The following is a 26,532-nucleotide window of genomic DNA, read 5'->3' as shown; positions in this document are numbered from 1 at the left end:
TGTCCTAATCATAGTTCTCTTGCAGTAAAGCCTTGAGAAATGTAGATGTGTGTATGCACTGAGGGCAGCATTCTGCATTTCAGGTTCTATCCTCAGCACCAACACTCATTTTCAAATGGATTGTGAAAGATGAATGTGGAATGGAAATTTTCAAGATACCTTTTATGTTTTAGGTTCAAACACATGTTCAGTCCCCACATCTGTTTTCAAGAAGGAGGGGGCAAACGTGCAAATTAGACAGGCTTCAATTCAGATTCCACATTAGAAACATGGTGCATTTTTTAGAACAAAATTAGGTGCATGGTATAGTCCCCCCCCCCTCTTTAATCCAGGACATTGGTGCTGGGAGAGAGGCAGTGAATTATTTCTGTGCATTTTCTCAATTAAAATTAACCCCCAGCTGCAAACTTGTGTATATCGTCTATGTTCACGTAATTTTTCCCTTTATGGGGCTGTGAAGGAACACCCTTTCACGGGGGCAAACTCACTGCTACAGCCACCAAAATGTGGAAGGTCATGCTATGTAGGTTATCCTACCACTTACTTCTGTTGCCACCATAAATTTACTCCCCGTTATTTAATATGCCGCTTTTACCTAAGATAGCTGGTCATTAGGCATGGGGGACAAATAGAACAGAAGTGCAGGTATCGTAAGCAAAGACATAGAGCATCTTATTAAACAGTAACAACACAAGAAAGCTTATTAAGTTGTGGTTACTGTTATTTTAAAACAAGGCGTTCTTCTTCGTGGTCTCTGTGCATCACACACTGTGGGCTTCTGCTCCTGCGCAGGACCAGTGTCGGGAACTTTCAATAGCTGAGTATGATTTTGGCGGGATCCCCACCCACCATCCTACTGCACATGTCCAGGGGGTCCCGCCATGCTCCTCAGTTCTCTTTTGACCGCGCTGCTACCAGCACGTCGGGAGCTTCGCTCTTCCTTAAAGAGAATATTTAGCTGAGCTTCTATCTCTTCTTCTTCTTCTTCTTCTTCTTCTTCTTCTTTTTCTTCTTCTTCTTCTTCTTCTTCTTCTTCTTCTTTCATTCTTCTCCTAAAAAAAAACAAAAAACACTTAGTTAGTTCTTGTTCTCTTTTACTTTCGTTTCCAACTAATGTCTGACTCTAACAAAGGCCCCTTTAAAAGATGCCTTTCCTGCAATGGAAAGGTTCCTCTTTCTGATGGACACTCCTTGTGCCTCTTATGCTTGGGCGAGTCGCACGTTGTTGAAACCTGTTCGTGCTGCATGAAACTATCCAAACAGTCTCGCCGCAATAGAGCTGACCGGCTGAAAGCCCTTCTTTGGAAAAAGGCCCTTGAATCGGTTCACGAACCCATTCTGCAGGCCTCGACATCGACTGCCCACCCTCAATCTCCTATCATGGAGCAATAGGCATCTTTGGGCAATAAATCCCACACCCTTGTAGCAGCTAAAAAGCTCTCAAAAAGGGCAAGGGATCATAAGGCGGACAACAGGAAGCAAAAGAAAAAACCTCGCCGAGACAAGGACCCGCGCCCTCCATCTCACCCTCCGACTCCGCAACCGATATCGTCGGTACCGTCACCTCTACCACCGACTTCACCGCCGCTTCCCTCAGTACCGCTGCCGCGGCATCGATCTCGGAGGGTGAACTTCGAGATTCTCCATTATTGTCTAGACCCATTCCATTGGCTCAACCAATTCCTCCACAACCTTACGAACAGCAAATCTCTACTCAATTGGCTACTCGCCCTCCTTCCCATAGATCACGATCTCCACTCCGTGACTGGGACTCTGAGTCTAACTGGTCCATGCCAAGACCTCACGCCTCACATCGCCGTCGAGACCGAGAACCGGACCAACGTCGAGACCGAGAATACTACCGCTCTCTATATCGTGAGCGTTCAGCTCCACACTCCCCTCGCTCTCCACCGCCTCCACCAGTACCTCCTAGATTTGCGTCACTGCAGCGCTCGCTACAAATACAACAATGACGCTAAGATCAACGGAGATCACCCTCTCCTTCCGAAAACGATTACCGATCAGATTCATCTTTGGTTATATCGGTACCAAGATCGGTACCATCACCGACTGACGCTGTCGACACAACTGAGCACGCGTCTCCTTCCGATGACACTGATCACTTTACTGAACAAATCCTTCGCATGGCACAATCCCTCAGCATCGATGCTCAACAACCGTCCGAGGAAATCTCTGATCCTATTTTTGATTCTGCCTACGCAGATAGTATGCCTCCGGTGTCGATACCACTTTTTCCGAGACTTCTTCATATTGCCCGTCAATCCTGGAAAGCACCAACCGCTCTCAGACCCACATCTAGACGACTTGAGAGCCTCTATAGGGTACAGGAGAAGGACGCCTCCTTTCTCTTTAGCCACCCTAAACTAACTCCGTCATCGTAGAGTCCTCACAAGGTCGCTCCACCAAGACCCACACTACGCCTTCCGACAAGGAATCTCGTCGTCTCGACATAATAGGCAGACAACTATGCTCCTCTGCTGCGCTCACCATCAAGGTAGCCAACTATACCACCCTTATGGCGCGCTACCAAATTTTTCTCTGGGATAAAATGGCATCTCTCACATCACACCTCCATGATGACCAAAGAGAGCTCGCCCAACTTTTCCACACCAAGGCAGCTAAGATTTCTAGACTTCAACTTAATGCTTCTCGCCACTTAACCGACTGTGCATCGAAGTCTATGATTGGCTCCGTCGCCATGCTTGGCTTCGTGCTGCTGGCTTAACCCCTGAAGCGCGCTCAAGGATCGAAGACCTCCCTTTCGATGGGGACGGTCTATTTAATTCCACTACCGACGAGGCGATGGATACCATCCAAAAAGCACGCCTCATGGCTCGGAAAATGGGAATATCTCAGTCTTCCTTCCATCAATCCTATAAAAGAAAATGGCATCGCCCACAGGGCTCCTTTTCATCAAAGTACCAACACCAACAGCAACAACAACAGCACGACAGATTTAATTGCTACCAACAGCAATTCAATCAACCCAAGCGACAAATACCTTCACCACGGTTCCGTCAACCTCGCCCCAAACCGGACGCGTTTCCCAAACATCTCCTTTGACAACTACCCTCTGCCATTAATAGCACCAACCTTCGGTTCCATACTAAAACCCTTCTATCATGCCTGGTCTAACATCACAAACGACACCTGGGTTCTCACCATTATCTGAATAGGTTACCGCCTCGAGCTTCAAGACATTCCACCTCTCGGTACCGTAAAAATCACTTCTCCGTCGCAACCTCTCATAGACGAATCTCATCTCCTTCTCAACAAGGGAGCCATTCGAAGAGTCTCCACCAATATCAGCTGAGGATTCTTCTCCCGATATTTTACGGTACCAAAAGCCGACGGCGGACTTTGTCCTATATTAGACCTCAGAAACCTCAACACATACATTCAACCAAGAAAATTCAGAATAACCACCTTAGTTTACATCCTTCCCTTGCTCCAAAAAAACCATTGGTTCACCTGTGTCGACTTAAAAGACGCGTATTTTCACATCGCGATCCACAGGTCCCATCAGAAACTCCTCCATTTTGCCATCAGGACCGACATTTTTCAGTTTACAGTTCTTCCCTTCGGCCTCTCCTCTGCCCCAAGGGTATTCACAAAGTGCATGGCACCAGTGTGTGCACATCTTCGCACCCAAGGGATCACAATTTTTCCTTACTTAGACGACTGGCTTCTGACAGCTCCGTCTTCCTCAACAGTCCTTCGAGACACCACAGACACTTTCGACCTCCTTGCCTCTCTAGGTCTTTGTGTCAACAAGGAAAAGTCAAACCTTCTTCCCTCACAACACATCTCGTTCATCGGAGTCGACATAGACTCGAGAACCTCCACAGCGTACCTACCTCAAAAACGACTACTCTCCATGTCAAACTAGACCTACCTCCGCTTACCCACGGCGCCGAGCCTCATCACAATGGACAACGGCCACATTCACCACCCACACTACGACTAACTGCTTGGAAGATCGACAATTACCACTAGACATTCCTCCTCAAATACAACACATATTATGTTCAGCTAGGAAACCATCGACTAGGAAAGCCTATCGAGCCAAACACCGTTGATTCAAGTCCTTTGCACGACAGCACAAATTTGACCATCAAAACTGCTCCATCAAAGATATTCTCCTCTTTCTCAAACACCTTCTGGACTCAGGTCTCAAAAACTCTTCACTTTGGGTACACCTAGCAGCTTTGTCTGCTGTTCATCCGCCAATCCAAGGACATTCTGTCTTTACTCATCCTCTCATTAAGCAATTCCTAAAGGGCGCTAAAAATTTGTTTCCCCCATCAAGACACATCACTCCACAGTGGAGCCTATCTGTCGTCCTAAAAGCTTTAACTACTAAACCCTTTGAACCCTTAGCATCTATCAGCCTCCGCCTTCTCTCGATGAAAGTAGCCTTCCTTGTGGCCATCACGTCGGCCCGTCGTGCTTCTGAACTCACAGCCCTTCGTGTCGATCCACCATATGTCTTTTCACCCTGACAAGGTCACACTTCGACCAGATCTACAATTCCTGCCTAAGGTCGTTACATCTTTCCACCTCAATCAAGACATTATTCTTCCTACTTTCTTTAAACAGCCTTCTTCTCCACTGGAAACAACTTTACATTGTCTCGGCGTTCGGCGAGCCCTGGCATTCTACAAAGCTCGAACCGAGTCTTTCAGAACCACTCCACGCTTATTTGTTGCATATGGCAAGCCAAACCAAGGCGCGCCTGTGTCTTCACAACGACTCGCAGTATGGATCACCCAGACAATCCGTCTTGCCTACCAACTTCAAAACCTGCCTGTGCCTGATCCACTGACAGCACAATCTACCAGGGGCATTGCCACCTCTATGGCTTTTTCCAGAGGAATTCCTATTCAAGAACTCTGTAGAGCAGCCACCTGGTCCAGGCCCTCTGCTTTCATCAGACACTACCAACTAGATGTCAGAGCCAGAGCTGATTCCAGTTTCGGTAGAGCTGTCTTATCCTCACTCCTGTGATACTAATGCGATCAACGAGACTACCCTCCTCCGGTAAGTCAGCTTGCTATTCGCCCATAGTGTGTGATGCACAGAGACCACGAAGAAGAAATGCAGGTTGCTTACCTGTAACTGTAGTTCTTCTAGTGGTCATCTGTGCATTCACACAACCCACCCACAATCCCCTCTTTGTCTCGTTGAGACTTGGAGGTATACTGCACTCTACAATGTGACAACTGTCACACATGTGTACATTCTCACTTCAATCCTTTTGTTTGAATAGATGTATAGACATGCATGTCTGTCTCTGTGCATACATCAGTATTTATATATATATATAATGCAGTTAGGTATATATACATATATATATGTATGCTTATCCTTGGTTCTATTGACTGCGGTCTCAAGGAACTGAGGAGCATGGCGGGACCCCCTGGACATGTGCAGTAGGATGGTGGGCGGGGATCCCGCCAAAATCATACTCAGCTATTGAAAGTTCCTGACATTGGTCCTGCGCAGGCGCAGAAGCCCATAGTGTGTGAATGCACAGATGACCACTAGAAGAACTACGGTTACAGGTAAGCAACCTGCATTTATGTTTTATTACCAATCACGTTATGGAAGCTGCAGTTCCTAACCCTAACTAAATCTATCATGCTCCAGGCCTGGTAATGAGGGCTTGATATGTAGTATTCCTTTTTGTAAGGTTTGACTACCACCTGGGGCCTTTAACGCAGTTTTCCAGACCTCCCTTGAAGACTTCAATCTGGTCCCGCAGCTGCTCTGACTTTGGACCGCCACCAACTATTATCCAGGCATCAACTTTTCCTGAAGACTGTTTCACTTACTTGCTGGCCTTTTTCCGTTTCTGTTTAACCTACTTCCAGTTTGGCTTCTCAGACTAGCTGTTGTCTTCTTCAGCCTCTCAACCTCTCCTGAAGACATTCACCTTCTCCATACAAACACTCCCCGATGCCTCTCAGCAGTTCCTTATATTTATTCCAATCCGAACTCCCCCAGCCAATCAGCTTTGTTGTGGCCAACATTCCATCACACCATCTCTTTTCAAACTCAAGAGCCATGGCCATATATATTCAGGATGTTTCACAAGGGCTGTTTGCCTGAAAACAAGCCTTGGATTCTGGGTGGTTTGTTAACCACCCCAACCAACGACCCTCGCTGGGTTCAGACATCCCAACAAGCTGCACTGGCAAAAGTAATTATATAAATCTGGCTAGAATGCATAGGGTGGTTAGCAAGCCACCGTGCCTTATTAACCAGCCTGTGGTCATGCAAACCTCTTCCCTTTCCTTCATCCTGAGAATTTAAGTACATATTGTAACATGTCTATCTTCTAGGTGAGGTGGATGAAAATCCAGATAAAAAAATAATAGAAGAGACCTAGGCTGGCTTAGTGGTTTGTTGGAAGAAACAAGCCCTCCCACATGAGGGGTATTGGGATTTGTTGCTGGTTCATCCCTGCATAGGCTACGATGGTTCCGTTTCAGCCACTGCAGAGGACAAAAGAATACATCCTTGGTGTTTGCCATGTGCTCCTTTTTGAAAATGAAAGCTGCCTTTAACTTCGGTTCTTGAATGCATTGTAGTCTCTCTGCAAATATATTCCTCAAGGCCAAAAGCTTTCCGCAGTGTTGTGCCTTTACGGAGGGCAAGCAATTATCGCACTGTCTTCGTTATTCTGCTTGGGGAAGAGTTAAACATCACCAGAGCTGAGAATTTAATCCTTGTCAAGAAGAGCGAGAGAAAAGAGAACCTTGCTCCAGCTTTAAATTCTAGCTCAGTACTTCTGTTAGTCATATGAAATATAGTAGTGGGAAAGCTTCCTGAGCTTTGAGGAGAGCTTTCCATTTAAAAGCTGCATTTTAAATAAAAAGTATCTGAAAATGAAAGAGTTCAAAATTGATGTCTTTGTGGTTCAGTTGTGAAAACCTGATGGCAGAAGAATCAAAGTTATTAATGGTGTTATCTAGCCATCATACTCTAGGAACACTTGGTTCAATGTTCTTTCAGGAAAAACGTCCTTTGGCCAAAGACAAGAGAATGGGGAAGACTCATTTAACTGCTGTTCTCTATTTTTTTGCTTTGTACTGGTGGGGCTTTTGAATTGAAGTAATTAGGATGATATCCAACATTTCTTGAACAGATTTCTGTTTAGTCGATTGAACATTTCCTATCTCTCTTCCACCCGTACCCCCCAAAATCTGCTCCAGATGGTCCCCCAGACCTCTGGAACAGATTTCGGGGGGAGGGTGCAGAGACTAGGCAGAATTAGTTTGGGCGACAGGTGCAGTGCTATGGGCAGATGGACCCTACAGGGTCCAGCCCTTAATTATTTGCAATTCATACATTTCATCATGCAGCGTTTAATCCACATTGCACAATCTTGCTTGTTATATTCTACTTTCTCTTTTTCTATTAGTTGAGCCTGGCTCCTTCTCTTAAATAGTCTTGTTAATTACTAGCTTTTACCTATATGCAAGTCAATACTCCTCAGCCGTGAGCTAAAACCAGGGAACTGCATTGATTGAACTTTGAGGCTGCTGTCTCTTTGGCTATGCAGGATTAAGTGCTTGTCAGTAGGGGTGTGCACGGACCCCCCGCTCCGCTTCACTTGCAGATCCGCGATTTTCGGAGCGGGCCGCTTCACCCCGCCCCCGCTCCGCCCACTTCCGCTCCGCTCTGCTCGGAGCTCCGGATCCGGATCGGAGCTCCGTTTTCCCCCCCATAGGGTTGCATTGAAAGCTAAAAAATTATACAACTTTTTTTCTGTTCAAGTTAGAAACCTCATGTTTGGCACCATGACACCTCATGGACGTATACACACGCATGCCAAGTTTCAAGGCAATCCCATCATCCCCTGATTTTTGGGGAATTTTTGAAAATCGGGCACCCCATTCAGACCCCTTGGGATAGCTCCGTCAATTTGCATGTTAGAAACCTCAAACTCGGCACCATGAAAGCTTATCCATGTGTCCACATGGACGCCCAGACTCAAGGCAATCCCATCATCCCCTGATTTTTGGCGCGTCTCTAACCTCTAACGCACCACCCATAACCCCCCTTTCGATAGCTCCGTCAATTTGCACGTTAGAAACCTCAAACTCGGCACCATGATAGCTTATCCACGTGTCCACACAGACGCCAAGTTCCAAGGCAATCCCATCATCCCCTGATTTTTGGGGAATTTTTGAAAATCGGGCACCCCATTCAGACCCCTTGGGATAGCTCCGTCAATTTGCACGTTAGAAACCTCAAACTCAGCACCATGAAAGCTTATCCATGTGTCCACACGCACGCCAAGTTTCAAGGCAATCCCATCATCCCCTGATTTTTGGGGAATTTTTGAAAATCGGGCATCCCATTCACACCCCTTGGGATAGCTCCGTCAATTTGCATTTTAGAAACCTCAAACTCGGCACCATGACAGCTTATCCATGTGTCCACATGGACGCCCACACTCAAAGCAGTCCCATCATCCCCTGATTTTGGGGGAATTTATGAAAATCCAACACCCCTTTCCATAGCTCCGTCAATTTTGCACGTTAAAAAACCCCCTCAAACTCACCACCATGAAAGCTTATCCAGGGATACATACGCACGCCGAGACTCAAGGCAGTCCCATCATCCCCTGTTTTTTGGCGGGGCTTAAACCTGCAAAATTTGGAACTTCCAAAACTCCAAGTGAGTGCAGGAAGGACTTCTCCCCTGAGTCAAAGCCACACACACACAACATCCCTGCGAGGTGGGCAGGGGAGTAGGGAGGGAAGGCAGGCAGGCATGCAGCTGGCATTTCTGGGGGCATAAGGAAGTGAGCCAAGAATAAGCCAGTAATGCATATAAAATGGAATAAATAAATAAATAAACAAAGGAGGGGTGGAATTAAAAGCAGCAGTGTTGCTGAATAAACAACAAGAAGAACTTTTTTAAAAAGGCTATATCTGTCTTTTACCAGTAATAGGGGGACGTGCCCAGGGGAGGGGGAAGCAGCTGCCAATTTGACTGGTCCTAGTGACCAGTCTTTTAAGAAGCAACACTGTCAGTTCAACTCATGAAAGACATTGCTCCACCACTAAGAAGTAAACGCTCACTTCAACTCATGATAGGCATTGCTCCACCGGGTTACTCTCTTTGGAAGGCTCTGATGGCCTTCCAGTACAGGAGAGAGTGGGGGCACGTCCACAATGAGATGCCCTAAGGGAGCTCATCCCCTTGCACCACATCTTTTCAGTTGTTCCCCAAAGTTAGGGTGGGTAGCAGTGCTGTGTTTCTGTCTCTTATTATTGACTTAGTATATGATTTCAGGTTGTGTTTGTGCATTTGGTGGGGCTACTGTGTTAAAAAACACTGGGAAAAGTCCGTTCAGATTAAGAAAGAGAAGTTTCCCAGAATCCCAAGTTACCCGTTTTGCCTATCCCCTCCTCCAACTTTGGGATCATCATGACCGGGAGCTGACTCTGCCCCTCAGCCCTTTGAAAAAGGTATTCCCCCACCCCGATTTTTTTAAAAATTCTAGCGCGCGACCCGCACCACGCAGAGAGGTGAGAGTAGTCTCAAAATGACGCCCATCCATGACTCTCTGTGCACAAGAATTTTCAGAACAATAGCTTAAAAAACAACCCAGTTATCCCCAATTCTTTTCCTCAATGCAATCCTATGGGCGAAAACCGCTGTTTGACCCGCGCTGTCCGTTTGTTTACCCGATTTTTTAAAAATTCTAGCACGCGACCTGCACGATGCAGAGAGCTGAGAGTAGTCTCAAAATGACCCCCATCCACGACTCTCTGAGCACAAGAATTTTCAGAACGATAGCTTCAAAAACAACCCAGTTATCCGCGATTATTTCCCGCAATGCAATCCTATGGGCGAAATGTTTTCAAGATGGCGATCGGAGCAGTCCGCCTGAAATAGGAGCTCCGAAAAATGGCCGCTTCTCTTCGCGTTGCTTCTAGGGGTCCGCGGTCCGCTTCTACTCCGCCTCTGGGTAAGGCGGAGCAGGCCAATTTGCTATTGCTTCTCCGCTCCTAATCGGAGTGGAGTACATGCCTACTTGTCAGCATTCTGCCAGGCCCTACAGCTGCTGGATCCTTCCCAAGCCCATGGAAGGGGCATTCTTGCTGCCTGAAACATGCTGCACTTTCCACAGGATGTAAGCTCGGCACACATCCATACTTATAACAAATAAGGAAAAGGCATTTGCCTTGCCTTTACCAAAATGAGAAAACGAAAAAACCTAAATTAGATGTTGATTACAATGCTTCTTTCATTATATTGAAAAAGCAGGGCTGTACATCTCTTCGCAGCCATCAGAATATTGATGGTGTGTCTTATAAGGTTCAGCAGTTGGCTTTAGCTTAAAATGCAAAAGAAGGAGTAAGCTTGTCGAGTAGGCTTTTGGCAAGAGCAACATAAAATGAAAGTAACAAAAATCTTGAAGTGAAAAATATCTCCCCTAACCCCACTACATTTTATCTTTGCTGGATTTGAATTGTTGATAGAATCTCTTTGGGAGTTAGTTTGCTTGAAAGGCAGGTTGATAAATACAAGAAATAAAGTCAGTTTAGATATGCCATAGGAAAAATTAAGATTAGTTGAGTGTTACTTTGGAAAGTGCGTTTACATTCCATGCTGGCTGGAGGATGTTAGGAGTTGTAGGGCTTTTTCCCCATCTAAACATACATAGGATTGCGCCATAAGCCTTTTTAATGTCCAGTCTGTGTATGCCAAGCTAAGAAGATGAGGTAAGAAGAATAGCAAGCAATTCTGTGTATTCTACAGATGTGAAATATGAACAGAGGAATTGGAGACAAGTTGATAGCTACCATCATCTGTACTTATACAGTCCAAGCCCCTATATAAGAATGAATTGTATATAGCTAAAACCTCAGAGGAAAAGCCATTGAACAATTGAATGTTTGCATTTTTGTTCAAGTTAGGCTCAAGAAGACCTAAAAAAGCAGACTGTCACAAGAACATGGAGGAGACCCGTAGCTGCTTAGGAAAGTAGGATGGATAAGGACCAGCATGCTGCGTATGTTTAGGGAAAAGGCACCACCAGGAAGACTCAAATTGGACAAAAAGTACTGGTTGCACTAGGCTGCTCTTACTTGCAATTGCATTGATTTATTTTAAGGTATTAAAACCTTATAGCTTGATAATTATACACTGGACTTGAACAAAAACAGGAAGGGAAAGTCTTCTGCTATTCCACTGGGGTTTTTAGATGCATTTAAAGGGGTATGAAAAACACACACAAAGGTATATTATGGGGCAAAAAATGTGAACAGAATTAGACAAGGGAAAATATTTAAACTGGGGTGAAAGAAAATATGGAGTGGTGCATGCCAGCAGTATCGCCAGCCACTGTTGGCATGTGGCCCAAAGCTGCAAAACATTAATTTTGATATTTGTTCTAAATGTTTGTATACCACCTTGGGAAAAGTTTATGTTTTGAAAGGTGGTGTAGATCTCTTAATAAATATTGCAAAATCTCCCTGAAGGCATAGTTGAAACTCTGAATACCTCGAGAGGAGGGCTGCCTCCGAATGCCCGTTCCTGGGGAACCACAGCAGAGAGTGCTGTTGCGGTCCTGTCCTGTCTGGGGGCTCCCCAAAGGCATTTCATTGGCCACTGTAGGAGCAGCGTGCTGGAATGGATGGGCCTTTGGTCTGATCCAGCAGCGCTCTTCTGACATTCCTTGTTTTGCCAAAAGCACAAAAACCTACAATGCCAGCTATAAAATCCATGCAAGGGTCGAGCACGGTGAAACAAGTGTCCTTAGGGAGTTTCTTGTTCCACTGCTGGTACCTTCAGACTTCTTTTGTGAAAACAAGGAGAGGCATCTGTTTAACTCTTTCAATTTTACTAATACCTCTGATCACACATTATGGTATGTCTGCTGTACGTTTACTGCTGTTGTTACTACAGCTACCTGTTATTTATGTAGCCAGACTCTGCACTCTCCTGTTGTGGCTGCTGTGCTCAATCTTGTGCCGCATTCATCAAATCATAGAATAGCAGAGTTGGAAGGAGCCCACAAGGCCATCGAGTCCATCCCCCTGCTCAATGCAGGAATCCACCCTAAAGCATCCCTGACAGATGGTTGTCCAGCTGCCTCTTGAAGGCCTCTAGTGTGGGAGAGGCCACAACCTCACCAGGCAACTGATTCCATTGTCATACTGCTCTAACAGTCAGGAAGTTTTTCCTGATGTCCAGCCGGAATCTGGCTTCCTGTAACTTGAGCCCGTTATTCCGTGTCTTGCACTCTGGGAGGATCGAGAAGAGATCTTGGCCCTCCTCTGTGTGACAACCTTTTAAGTATTTGAAGAGTGCTATCATGTCTCCCCTCCATCTTCTCTTCTCCAGGCTAAACATGCCCAGTTCTTTCAGTCTCTCTTCATAGGGCTTTGTTTCCAGACCCCTGATCATCCTGGCTGCCCTCCTCTGAACACGCTCCAGCTTGTCTGCGTCCTTCTTGAATTGTGGAGCCCAGAACTGGACGCAATACTCTAGATGAGGCCTAACCAGGGCAGAATAGGGAGGAACCAGTACCTCACTGGTACCCACATTCTGGAACCCACTTTCTTTCTTTCTTTCTTTTTTAATCCCCTCCTAGGAACCTGGCAGCTGGTCCTTATCCTCTTGTGGAGTAGGGTGGACTATATTCCCAATTGTGAGAAAATGTAATGTGCTAGCAAAACCTGTACCATGTGAGGAACAGAAACGGTGTGTTCTCTCTGTGCTCTAGGATGACTGAGACAGAAGGTTGCCTGCATAGCTGCTTTGCGCGCTTACGCGAGTGCAGACAGAGAAGGGAGAATGGCATATGCAATGGGGGTGGGTGAGTGGCGGGCTTAATTTATGCTTAATGCTTCAGTGTTCAGCATTTCACTTCAGCAATGAAGATGATCAGCAATTCCTCCTGGTGCCAGGGCGCTCTGGCGCTCTTTGGTGCTGATTGGTCTGAAACAAGTTAGCTCCGGTGCTACATCTTTTAATTACCATCTCTGTTAGAGTCCACCCTGATAGCTTTCACAGAGAGCTACCAAAGTACTGTTAACAATGTAGTGTTACTGGCTTCATCTCAGCACCTTGCTGCCCCCAGTATTCTGTCTCATGTTTCTTATTTCCCATCACTGTGTTTGCTTCCCTGGAAACCACTTGTTTGTTCCTCTTGGTTTAGAAAAGCAGGATGGCTGTAATATCCTGGCTGGGTTCTGTATATACTGGGGCATATATAATACATTAATAGTAATGAGATGATGATGATGATGGCGATGGTGATGATAATGATGGTGTACCTCAGAAACTAGGAATTGTACAATGATTGAGTTCCAAAGAACAATCCCTGCTCATAGGCTTGCAATTTAAAAGGGCAAGACCATCAGAGAAGGGAAAGCGGAAAGGCAGAGGTTAGAGCTTGGGTTCTCAACAACTGGGTGGAAGTTTAGGGTTCCAGGGGGGGAATTGGGACCACTATTCAGCAAAGTATGATGTCCTGTAGATTATGTCTTCCTACACATGTTATTAAAAACGTCCCAGAAAAGTGTCATGTTGTCTGCAAAAGCCAGGCCTTTGCTCTCTTTTCCCTCCCTCCCTTGCAATCCTAGAAGTTTCAAGCTTCCCATTTAAAGGGGCAAAGCAAAGCATGGGAACTGAGAATGTAAAAGGGGCCATGCTTTACGTTGCTCCTTTAAATGGGACTAATATAGAAAAAAATAAAAGATTTTCAATATTATATGCATATTATTTGGAATGCACCTTTTGAGTTAGACTATCTTGGGAAGGGGGGAATTATATTCTGAACAATGGTGAAAGAGGGGAATGGAGCAAAAAAGGTTGAGAACCACTGGATTAGAGGTTCAGGAGAAGAGAGGCCTGCTCTTAAAACAGTTGCAAGTAGGGAGAGATGCAGAGTTCCAGAGAAAGAGGGCAGCAAAAGAGAGGATGGAGATGTGAGATAAAAGGGTTAGCCAAAACAATACTGTTGGGAGATGGCAAGAAGATCAAAATGAAGATATTTAAAAAATAAAAAATAGTGACAAAAGTGTGTACTTACTAGGCTGTATGTACTGGAAGGGCATTCTTCGTTGCCCGTCCCATTAGTCAGCCCTATCTTAGGGCTGTCCAAAACCCTTTTGCAGTCTGAGGCGGAAAATGCGCCCACCCCCACCCCGGCCAAGGTGTGTAGTACTCAAAGCTGGCCAACGTATTTTAGCACCCGAGGCAAAAAATTCCTAAAAATGCCTCCCTCGCTGCAAAAGTACAATAAATTAAAAACCTAACGATTTGCTGACCTTCCATGACAGCTACCTGAGGTAGCTGCCTCACCCTGCCAAATAGTAGGGCTGGCCCTGATCCACCTTCCTGTAGCTGTTGGTGATAGCCATAACAGCAATGGCATGAGGTGCGTTCAGATGACACTTTAGTCCACAGAATGTAAATAGTCCACAACATGGATGACTATTTGTGTGCCGCACTTGGGAGACACGGAAGTAGGGCTCTGTGCTGTAGAGTATTCACACTCCATTGAGTAGTTGTGTGTGTCCCCCCCACTCTGCCCTCCCCACCAAATGGTGGAATCAATGCACTGTCACTCCGGTGGGCACATCACCTCCCCTGTCATTGGAGGCAGTGCACCCGCCAGTTCTTGCTGCAGTGGCCAGGAAGGGACAGGCAAAGTGGACACGGACACGTCCTTCACTGGCGGATAGATCTGGTGCCCTGACATGTGAGATCATTTTGTAACCTCTTGCTTCTGCAAAGTGCACAGAAGAACATGCGCTGCGCCTGCCCTGGAAGCAAGAGGCTGTGGAACAGTCTCTTTGCATGTCAGGGCACAAGAACCATCCGCCACTGAAGGACACGTCAGCAATGTCATTCCTGTCAAGGGATCACATGGTTCGGCGCCGATGCATCCTTCGCCATCAGTGCCACAGCAACAGCGAAGTGGGCGGCTATAGCAATACTGTCCCCTTCCCTGTTGCCATGGCCCCGACAGCAAGGAGGGGCGCCACGCTGGCGCAAGGATCTGTCTCGCAGCTGTGATGAGCAGGATAGATCCCTGCGCCTCTCGTCCTCATTCACCACACGAGAAGGGGGAAGGGACCCAGAAGCATCAATCCTGCTGCTGCTAAGCGGAAGGAGAGATGCTTGCAATGGAGACGGGAGGCGCAGGAATCTGTCCTGCCTGTCCCAGATGCAGGACAAATGCCTTACTCAGGTAGCAAAAGTCTGAGGGTTACAAAGATAAAATGTTTTTCTTTCTATTCTGGGCAGCCGATTATATTATTTATATTACAATTATTATTATTATAATGATGATGATATGTAGTATTTACATGGAGTTTTCGGAGCACTCAAAGTGTTTCATTTATTAATCCTTATTTTTTTAATTAAATTTATGTATTGTCCAACTTGCAGATGCCGCTTTGGGAAATTTAGAATCATAAAAAAACCAGAAACAATAATACAGTAGCAACCAAAGCTATAAATACAAAAATAAAAATATTAAAATATTAAACAATTAAAAATATTCAAGTGGCCAGCAGTAGGTAAAAGATCAAATGCTTGTTGGAAGAGCGCATATTGAAGATGCCAGGAAGATCTCCCTAGGAAAGGCATTCCACAGACCAGGGTAGGAGGCGCTGCAGAGAATGCTCTTTCTCTGGTAGCCCACCCTTCTCGCCATTGTAGGCAGCGGCACCCAGAGAAGAGCTTCTGAAGATTATTTGAGCAACCAGGCAGGAATTTATTTCACATTAGGAGGATGAGTGGGTAAGGCTGAGAGAACAATGACTTGCCGAAAAGCTGATCTGACTTTATAACTGACATGAGATTTGAACCTGGGACCTTTTAGCCATGACACTGTACCTGATCTCTACATAAACTACTACTAATATTTAATTAGCTCTCCCACACTAGAGGCCTTCAAGAGGCAGCTGGACAAGCATCTGTCAGGGATGCTTTAGGGTGGATTCCTGCATTGAGCAGGGGGTTGGACTCGATGGCCTTGTAGGCCCCTTTCAACTCTGCTATTCTATGATTCTATGAATTGTCTTCCTTGAGAAATCCAGGCAATTAATTCCATTTACAAAATTAAATAGGTTTGGAGACTTCCAAACTCAGAACTAAATTAAGCTTTCATGAAGAATTGTATACTTTTATATCTCCGTCACCGTTTGATTCCATTCTAGCTTTACATACCACACAGAGCAATCAGTCATGCTTGTAGATGCCTGTTGTCATTGTAATAAAAGTCAGGAAAATATCAATCTCTAATGACTCACTGATCAATCTGGAATGTGCATGAGATGCTAGCCTAGAAGAAAAGCTACAGTGTTAGGTGTGAGGGGACAGAATGTGGTAACAGCATGTTTCTAGCGGCATTGTGCTTTTAGAATTTTTTTATTAGTTCTCTGGGGGAAGAGTGACTTCCTGTTTTATGTATTAAATAGACCTTGAAGTGATTGCCCTGTGGACATAGTTCAATAGGAAAAACGCTTGATGCAAGAAAAGGAAATTACATTTATGTGTTATGACTTTGATTCAAAACTGGCACAGATTCTTCATTAGTGCATTAATGCCATTAATGGGGGAGGAGTATGCAAATATGTATCTTATAGCATGTTTCTAGAATTATGAATATATCTCAGTCTATTTTCACAAATAGTGGAATCATTCTAGAATGTAGGCATGTACTACATATTACATTAGTATCTCTGTGGTGCGTTTTCTGCCTCCTGACTATGATGGAGAGCAACAGTCTTCATGAAAATTGGAGCCATGATGTACCAAGCTCCCTAACTCCAGTTCTATCTTTGACCTGGTTTGCATGTAACATTGGCAAATTGTTGAGTTAATCAACCCATGATTGGCTGTGATGCATGCCTCCACACTTTGGCACATGCAACCTCCTATCAGCCTGATCAGAGGTTGCTCTATGACATTTGAACCCGGGCACTATGTATTAATCGTAGATTAGACAACCCACAGTTAACCCATGGTTTGTTCTTCAGTTAACCGTGAGTTGTTTAATCCACAATTAACACACAGTGTCTGCATTCTGATATCATGTTGCAACTTCTGATCAGGCTGATTGGAGGGTGCATATGCAAAATGGTAATGGCATGTACTGGGGTCGGTTGTGGGTTAAATAACCCACAATTTGCTGCCGTTAGATACAAACAGCCTAATTGACTGCTGATGTGAGTAAGGAAGCACACTATGGTCTGCTTCACACATAACACTAGCCCAAGATTTATTTAAACCATGGCTTGTTGCTTTACCTAGAGACTTTATTCATATAAGAACATAAGAAATGCCATGCTGGATCAGACCAAGGGTCCATCTAGTCCAGCACTCTGTTCACACAGTGGCCAACCAGCCATCGGCCAGGGATGAACAAGCAGGACATGGTGCAACAGCACCCTCCCACCCATGTTCCCCAGCAACTGGTGAACACAGGATTATTGCCTCGAATACTGGAGATAACACACAACCATCAGGGCTAGTAGCCTTTGATAGCCTTTGCCTCCAGGAATTTATCCAACCCCCTTTTAAAGCCATCCAGATTGGTGGCCATCACTACATCTTGTGGTAGTAAGTTCCATAAATTAACTATGTGCTGTGTGAAGAAGTACTTCCTTTTATTTGTCCTGGATCTCCCACCAGTTTCATTGGCTGCCAAACAATTGAGCAAACTGGATTTTTTGTTTTGTTCTTAATTCTTGGGTTGTTTGGTTCCCACCCCTAATGACATCCCATGGTTTTAACAAACTACAGTTCAGAATCCAACAAACTCTGGGTTTCTTTGTGGGTTCTTCATGTTTAACAGCCCACAGTTAACACAGTTTCAGGTTTGCATGGAATGACAACCCACAATTCAACAAACCATGGTTAATTAAACATGTAGCCTCCTGGGCCTTACTCATAAGTTTTGGGAGGAGCAGACAGATATTTTGGAACCATTTCTGGGACTTGTGGAAGGGATCTGTCATGGGCCAGGAATGCAGAAATTTGCTTGAAGAAACATGCGTTTTTCTCTACTTTGATGGGAAGGCAGTTGTGCAGATTGTATGGCCGGTCTTGATGCTGGGCTAATGCAGGGACCGGGACTTGTGAAAGGTTTGCACAACACAGCATTTCTGTACTGGTGAGCTAATTAGGACGTATATTAAGTGTACTTCTGAAAGCGTCAACATCTTCTGCATAGATGTGCTTATAGTTTTGGTAGTTAGGAAGGAGCAGAAAAATGAGAACGGCAGCATGGCTCTTTACTGGTTCCAGGATGCTACATATATAATTTCAATAGAGATTTCTGAGAGCATCGCACTCTGTTCATGCACAAAAAAAACTTCCTTAAAAAAAAGCATTATTTGATCCTCTGGACTTTTGAACACAGCTTATTTAAGAAACATGGGTTTAAATGAGCTGCTTAATTCCAGCATGATGTTTAGTGTCACAGGAATGAAGCTGCAAGTGTTCAGTTAAAGATCTTCCGAGGGGAAGAGTGGGACTTTATTTCATTAGAGAACAAAAATCCATCTTTAGCTTCAAGATAAGAAAAATATTAAGAACATCCTCATGCATAGTGACATTGAATATAGAGATGATAAATCTAGATCTTGGGTCTTGCCAGGAGCAGCATCCTCACGGGGACATTTTACTTCTGGCCAGGTACATGTTGCAATCAGAGAAAAGAATGATGTTCTTTTCGATTAGTTAGCAAAGGTATACTGGGTTAAATAGCTTATTGTCTGTATTAACATATCTTTAATCCTGAGATGTGTTTGTGCATAATACATATTGAAGATTTCAGGGCTTAAGGGAGATGTTGAAATAATGTGCAGAAAAGTACAGGCAGGATTAAGCATTACATGAAGTGGGATGGGAACGTTGCTTCTAAGAAATGCAGCCCTGTGCTTTCCCCCCAGGAAATTCTGCAGAGTATATACACTCTCATAAATGTACTTAACTGTGCCCAGTTTTGATGTGTGTTCTGCTGAAATCAGAATATTTCTTGAATAAGCAAATGCTTGCCCCACTCATAAGAAGAGCCCTGAGGCTGGATCAGACCAAGGGTCCATCTAGTCCAGCATTCTGTTCACACAGTGGCCAACCAGCTGCCCACAGAAAACCCACAAGGAAGTTAAGAGTGCAACAGAACCCTCTCACCCATGCTCCCCAGCAGCTGGTGCACATAGGCATAGTGCCTCTGATACTGGAGGTAGCATATAGCCATCGGGACTAGTAGCCACTGATAGGGATTTTCTCAATTTCTCTTATCTAGAGATGTGAAGACCTCGAAAAGTTCAAGAAAAAACTGTTCCCCCTCCCCCCCCCAAAAAAATCCCGTTTCTTTTCATTTTTGTTATTGTTTTTCTGAAAAATTGAACAGCTTTGGATTATGAAATATTTTCTTTTTAGAATTTAAGACAAAATATTTATATATTGTTACCCAGCCTTTACTCCCCCTAAAACGATTTATATAAAAAAAATGTAATAAGAACATTTCTATAGAAAGACCAGAGATATAAAATGTCTGGCAATAATAAAGCCATGAGGAAAAATGTTTTTAATTCTCTCTGTAAGAGTCCCAGCATAGTTATTTCTTTCATATCCCTTATTAAAATAATTGATCTAAAGCATCTTTAACAGATAGACATTTATACTCAGTTTCCCAACATATCAGTAGAGTCACCATTGTGCATTTTTGACAGTAAATGTGCGTTCTGGCTTTGTCTTTGTTCTATAGAGTCCTGTGTTTCTGATGCTGTAGCAGTCATTTAATGTAGTTTTAATCTATTCAGACAATAATTGCAAATTTACTGAGTTTACTTTTAAAAGTTTTAAAACAAAATGATGATTTTATGAGCAAACTAAGTAATATATAAAATAACTTTCGGAACAGAAAGGCTGCTTTATATTCCTAAAACAGCCCTCCACAATCCGGTGCCCTTTGGATGCTTTGGACAACAGTACCCAGCGTTCCTGACCATTGGCCATGCTGCCTGAGGCTGATGGGAGCTTATATCCAAAGTATCTGGAGAGCACCAGGTTAGGCAAGGCTGTCTTAAAGCAACAAAGTGTCCTTAAATCTGTAGAGTGCTTAAAAAATCAATATTGATTATTTTTCAATTTGACGACATAAAGCCTATACTACACCAGCTGCACTGGTTACCTGTGTGTTTCTGACCCCGATTCCAAGTGCTGTTTTTGACCTTTAAAGCCCTGAATGGTTTGGGACCCAAGTTACTTGAAGGACCGCCTTCTTCCATATCAGCCTGCCCACACTTTAAGATCAGAAAGAGAGACCCTTCTCATCTGCCCACCAATGAGAGAAATTAGGTGGGTGTCCACACAGGACAGGGCCTTCTCAGCAGTGGCCCCACACCTGTGGAACAAACTCACATCGGAGGTCCGCCATGTACTATCCTTGCAGGCTTTTAAGAATGCCTTAAAAGCGTTTTTGTTTCGGGCCTATTGGACTCCACAGCGCCTTTTCAATAAGGGTCTGTCTAATTTGCACAACTGTTGGAGATGTAATGCATCTAATGCTTCTTTAACTCATATGTTTTGGCAATGCCCCATGGTGGTCACTTTTTAGGAGGAGGTTATAATCAGGATAAACTTTGTACTGAAACAATTTATAATATGGAACAATGTACATCTCCTCCTAATTACCTACCGGTTTCTTGGAAGTTAACACATGGTCAGGGCAGATGGATCTTCAGAGCTGTTATGACAGCCCAAAGACTTATATTATCATGTTGGAAGGACAAATGCTCACTTCCCATAATGCAATGGATCGAGAACCTAATACTATCAACTTTTGAACAGGTGTTATATAGGCGCAACTTGTGAGTGGATAAATACATGGATATTTGGTCTGCATTTCTTGAAACCTATATATAACTCCCCCCTTTTTTTAATGATGGAAAACTGATGATATTGCTACATACGTAATGTTTCCCCCCCGTCTTTTTCACAATGTATTTTCTGTTCTGTTTTGCCGATACCCGCAATAAAAAAGGGAGAAAATGTTTTATTTTACCGTGGCCGTCTTGTGATGAGTGCTGTTTTGCTGCTGTTACTTTTGTTGTTCTTGTTGATTCTCTTGTTAGCTTTTATTGTTTTAATTGCTATTTTACTGTGTATTTATTGCTTTTAATGTTTTAAACTGTTTTTATGTATTGTTGTAAGCTGCCTTGGGAGGGCTTCTGTCCTGAAAGGTAGCCAAGTAATGTTGTAAATAAATTGAATGAAATAAAACTAAGAAGCCCCATATATGTTAGCCTTTCCTCACAGAAAAGGTACTTCCACTCCTTGACCATTGTGTTTCCCCCTTTCTGCACCTTTTGCACCTTCACCCTACCCTTCTTTAGGCGGGGCCGTTGGGGCTGCACCTATTATGAGCATGTGCTGTTCTCACCGATATTTACTCTTGTTTTTCTCAGGCTGCAGATAGAAGAATCTTCTAAACCTGTCAGCTGGACAATGCAGCTGGATAAAGCTGTAACCACAAACTACAAACCAGTAGCTAATCATCAGTATAATGTGAGTTTCTTGTACTACTTGCTCTTATTGTGGTTCTTCAACTAATACTAGAAGTCTGCAGTAAAATACCTGGCTGGTTAGTTCAACTTGCGATATGAAATTCAGCACCCATGTGTGTAAGATGAGTTATGGCTGGAATCCTATACCTGGTGATAAATCACATTGAATTTAGTGGAGCTAATTTCTGAGTAGACATAAGATTACGCTTTAAGTCTTCCATATTATAAAACAATGTGATATGATCTGTGTGTGTGTGTGTGTGTGTGTGTGTGAGTGAGTGTATGTGTGTGTATATATATTAAAGCTACAGGTCATGTGCCTATCCTCTATAGTATTCTTCTGTTTTAATATTGTTATTAAAAAAGATTCATATGACATTAGCATTTAACAGCATATGCTGATTTTATAACTGACCTGAGAATAGTTGTTTTAAACGGATATTGTTGTTTTTATACTTTTAGTGGTTTAAAAATTTGTATATCTGTTTTAATGTCCATTGTTTTTAACTTTTGTAATCCGCCCAAAAAGCTTCAGCTATGAGGCGGTATATAAATGTAATAGATAAAATAATAAATAAATTAGCAAATACCTTGAGGTACTTTAACGAAGGGGCAAATGTAATGGACACAATACAGGATTTTTTTAGCACTTTAAGTTCCACTCATTTCAATGTGAGAGTTAAGCAGATGCTTACATTAATCCCATTGGATAAATGAGAGGCTCCAGCCCTATGCTCATTTATCTGGGAGCTCTCAACGGGACTTGCTTTTGAATAGACATTATAGGCTTGTTCTGTTAAGTGTCTGGCTGGAACATGCCCAATATGCACCAGAAGAGCTTGTTCCATGTAGGCCTGGAAGTGGCAATTGGAAACCAACCCCAGCACTGTGTTAAACTAGATACCCATTCCATCAAGGGGAAAAAAGCTAGGTTAGTTAGTTTGTTCATTAAAGAATATTTTGTTATTTTTACTTATAAAAAATATTTTGCTCATGAAAATAGTTATTCCCCTCATCTTCCAGGGTCCTCAGAGCAGTTTCCTCAGAACAGCTGTCAATCAGACTTCAGAGCAGCTTTCAATCAGTTTAATAGCACAATTAAAGAATATTAGACCAATAAGTGACTGAATTAACAGTAATTCAGTAGCAACAGTGCAAAATAACAGAAACTAGAGAAACAGCAGGACAGATAAAGACATTGAGCATTACCATGAGGTATGTATCCTGGAATGTCCTCACGGGAGGTAGAGAGATAGATCTCCTGAGGCAGTGAATTCAATACTCACTAAAATGCATCACTTCTGAAAGTGGTTTTGGCGTTGGCAATCTCCAGCAGAAGGTTGCTACAGCTCTGAGGGGCAGCTCCAAAGAACCCTTTTCTATGCATCCCTTGCAGTCTTACTTAAGAAGGTGTCCTGGTTGCTTGGAGGCCATGATGGAACATAGGATACAGGCAGTATCTCAGAGCTGGGGTACAGTAGTGGCCAAGAGACTGACCTATGAATAAAGAAGAGCCAAGCTTAAATCTCACCTCCATCAGGAGCTCAGTAGATGGCCTTATGCAAATGATGTATAAGCCTTGGCTTCACATCTGCAATGTGGAGAAAATAATATTGGGCTACCTTTAAATTCTTGAAAGTGTAAATGCTAAGTTTTAGATACGTTGGGACCAACACCTTGAATGCAAGCCCAAAAAGCAATGGGAGCCAGTGTAAATTCCCTGTCACTGTGTTATGTCTTCCCCACAATCACCCATCTCATTAAAAGGTAGATGGCAACTTACTGCACGAAGTAAGTTGCCATCAAGTGGACCAACATGCAGAGCACGTTACAGTAGTGTAGCTGCACAGTTACAAAAATATGAATGAGGGTTGCTATTTGGCCGCTGTCTTCTAGGATAGAGTTGGTAGGAAGCACCCAACCAAGTAATTCTGGCTAATTTGGGAGCATCCAGAGGCTGAACCCAATCACGGGTTAGAGAAAGTTATTGGGACTCTCAAATCTGTAGGCCTGCTGATCATTACTATTTCAGGCTTGTCTGGATTCATTTCATTTCACCCTCATCTAATACCCTAGCAGTGCAAGTCGTTGGGTAAGTATCAGACCACAAGACTGGAGTTAGAGATAAGGAGAGGAGAAGGCTGAGTTTCAGTATTGATGACGTCTCTGTATATAAGCAATTGAATGGTAGGAATAGGATTGATTGATTTAAAAGATTCCATCCCCCCCCCCCCAATTTGCTGATTAGCAGATTTTTGAAACGAAGTTAACTGATTTTCATATAACTACTTACAAAAAAAAATGGATGATGCACCATCATATAAGAGGCATTTTCCCTTCTCTCCTTCACAAGACAGAATACCTCTTCTGTGATGCTACTTGCGGCAACATGAGCATATATCACCTAAAATCAGAGAGGGTTTTCTCTTCATAATGATTGTTTTATTCATATGTGGATCTGATCTATCAATTAATTAAAACTCACATGACTAATTGATTTCAGTGAAAGTCCTAACATGCCTGGCATATGTTCAGGAAATGAAATTTGGGTTTGGCTTTCACTGAACCTCAACTGCTTAGAAGCAGTGCGTTAAAAAGAAGAAGCAGGAGGTTTGACTCGATGGCCTTGTAGGCCCCTTCCAACTCTACTATTCTATGATTCTAAGTGCTCACCCTCCTGGTGTTGCTTGTTGAAGCAAAGCCCTCTTCTGCATACCTGGCTGGTCCTTTGTTCCTCGTTCTGTGAAGTGCATCTTGTACTTTGGCAAGTCACAGAAAATAAATACTTGATTAGAGTTTTAGGAATTTATTGAGATTATTGACACTTCTTAAAGAATTGCCCTGTGGAACTAAAAACAAATTAAAATTGTTTTGTGGCAAGAATCATCTTTGGAGTCACATTAAATAGGTTGAAATACGTTGTGAGATAAACTACAATTTTTTGATGAGAAATAGATATAATTTGGTTTATCCTTCAATACATCTCAACTAAGAACTTTCTTGCTCACACCATAATAAAGCCAACTCTGGGGCTTTTCCCTTTTTTTGCTGCTGCAAATTAACATGGTGGTTTTTCTTGAGTGTGTTGGAAACAGTTTTTAAATTACGTTATTTGAAATGACAGATTGAGTATGAAAAGAAGAAAAAAGAAGATGGAAAACGGGCTCGGGCTGAAAAACAGCAAGTGTTGGACATGCTTTTTTCAGCTTTCGAAAAACACCAGTATTACAACATTAAAGACTTGGTGGACATAACCAAACAGCCAGTGGTAAGTATTTATCCTGAGAACTCTTTCTAAAGTCACACCGTTAGTAATAAATATACTACTTTCTAAAAACAGAATCTTCAACGTTTAGAATAGATTTCCTCAAAACTTGGCTTTTAAATGAACTTTCCAGTGGACCTTTTAAATGAACTTTCCAGTGGACAAATTAAAACTGGCACATACAATTTAAAAATACATTAATAGGAATTGGCATCCCACATACGTTTAAAAATTATTACAACCATGTAAAAAGCCTTTCAAGTTCTGTGCTGAATGTGTAATGTTAGCTTTGCAATAACTTTCTATCCTGCCCTATTGCATCCTCTCAGAGAGATCTTCAAGGAAGCTAATTAGGGTCTGAGCAGCTTAGTGAAAGTATTATTTATTATTTATTTATTTAGAATATTTATATACCGCTCCCCATTGAAATTTTTTTGGAGCGGTGTACAAGATAAAATGAAAATAAAAACAGAATAAAACAGTTAAAACAAAATTTAAAAGAAGCAATAACAGAAATCCAAGGCTGCATGTTAAAGAAAGGCTTCTTGGAATAAAGATGTTTTCAGGAGGCGCCGAAAGGAGTACAAGGTTGGCGCCTGCCTGACCTCCAGAGGCAGGGAATTCCGCAGGAGGGGCGCCACCACGCTGAAGGCTCTTCCCCTGGTGGATTCCAATCGGAGGATGGATCTAGGTGGAACCACCAGGAGCAGGCCCTCGGATGACCTCAGTGACCGGGCAGGTTGGTAAGGGAGAAGGCGCTCTCTCAGGTATCCTGGACCCAAGTTGTTTAGGGCTTTGTACACAAGTACAAGAACCTTAAACCTGGCCCGGTAGCGAATAGGCAGCCAGTGCAGTTCCCTCAGCAGAGGAGTTCCATGCTGGAAAGGGGCAGCTCCAGACAACAGCTGAGCTGCAGCATTCTGCACTAGCTCCAGCTTCCGGAGCACCTTCAAGGGCAGCCCCACATAGAGCGTGTTGCAGTAATCCAATCTTGAGGTTACCAATGCCTGTACCACTGTGGCCAAGCTATCCCTGTCCAGGAGAGGCTGTAATTGGCAAACCAACCGAAGCTGGTAAAAGGCACTCAGAGCCATGGCGGCTACTTGAGCCTCCAATGACAGAAATGGGTCTAAGAGTACCCCCAAACTACGAACCTGTTCTTTCAGAGGCAGTGCAACTCCATCCAAAATAGGCAATGAGCCTGTCTCCCAGACTTGGGAACCACTCACCCACAGGGGCATAATGAAGCCTATTGACTTGGAGACTGAGTCTGTGAATCTTGACACCCTCCTAGTCTCTAGCCTTGCTGTTTTCCCCCTCCCTTGAAGCCTCTAGCTTCACTATTTCTTTTCCCCACTGGCTCCTCAGCTATCTTTTCATTAGCTAAGTATCCATGGCAGCCATTATGTGACTAGCCACATCCTCCATGGGTGCCATTTTGTGATGATGTTCACAGCAGTTGCTCAAATTGCCCGAATGTGCCCCAAATTCCAAAAAGGTTGGAAAGCCCTGTGTTAAAAGTGTTCTCTATAGCATGTTAATCCTCTATATGAAGGTTTTTTATGTGGGGACACATGTGGGATTTTTTTCTGCTTCATCCTGCATAATATGTAGTCTGTCCCTGAATGAGAAGCCCAAGGCATTTATGAAGCGTGCCCTAGCATTGTACTGAATGTCCGCCTGGTC

The 26,532-nt window shown here is 43.6% G+C and overlaps 2 protein-coding genes across 3 annotated transcripts in view; one reads left to right on the top strand and one right to left on the bottom strand.

Moving 5' to 3' along the window:
- TPT1 (tumor protein, translationally-controlled 1) overlaps positions 1–26,532 on the bottom strand; it is a 225,755-nt gene that overhangs the window by 162,474 nt on the left and 36,749 nt on the right. The window lies entirely within an intron of this gene.
- The window catches only part of GTF2F2 (general transcription factor IIF subunit 2), a 112,373-nt gene that overhangs the window by 64,061 nt on the left and 21,780 nt on the right, over positions 1–26,532 (top strand). For both annotated transcript variants that reach the window (XM_063125959.1, XM_063125958.1), the window contains 2 exons: positions 21,483–21,582; positions 24,706–24,849. In XM_063125959.1, the coding sequence (XP_062982029.1) occupies positions 21,483–21,582; positions 24,706–24,849 (244 nt within the window). The remainder of the gene's footprint in view (positions 1–21,482; positions 21,583–24,705; positions 24,850–26,532) is intronic.

The sequence above is a fragment of the Elgaria multicarinata genome, chromosome 5 (assembly GCF_023053635.1).
Source record: "Elgaria multicarinata webbii isolate HBS135686 ecotype San Diego chromosome 5, rElgMul1.1.pri, whole genome shotgun sequence".
NCBI classification, from domain to species: domain Eukaryota; kingdom Metazoa; phylum Chordata; class Lepidosauria; order Squamata; family Anguidae; genus Elgaria; species Elgaria multicarinata.
Note: the sequence above shows the minus strand (reverse complement) of the source record. Positions and strands in the feature narration are given on the sequence as shown.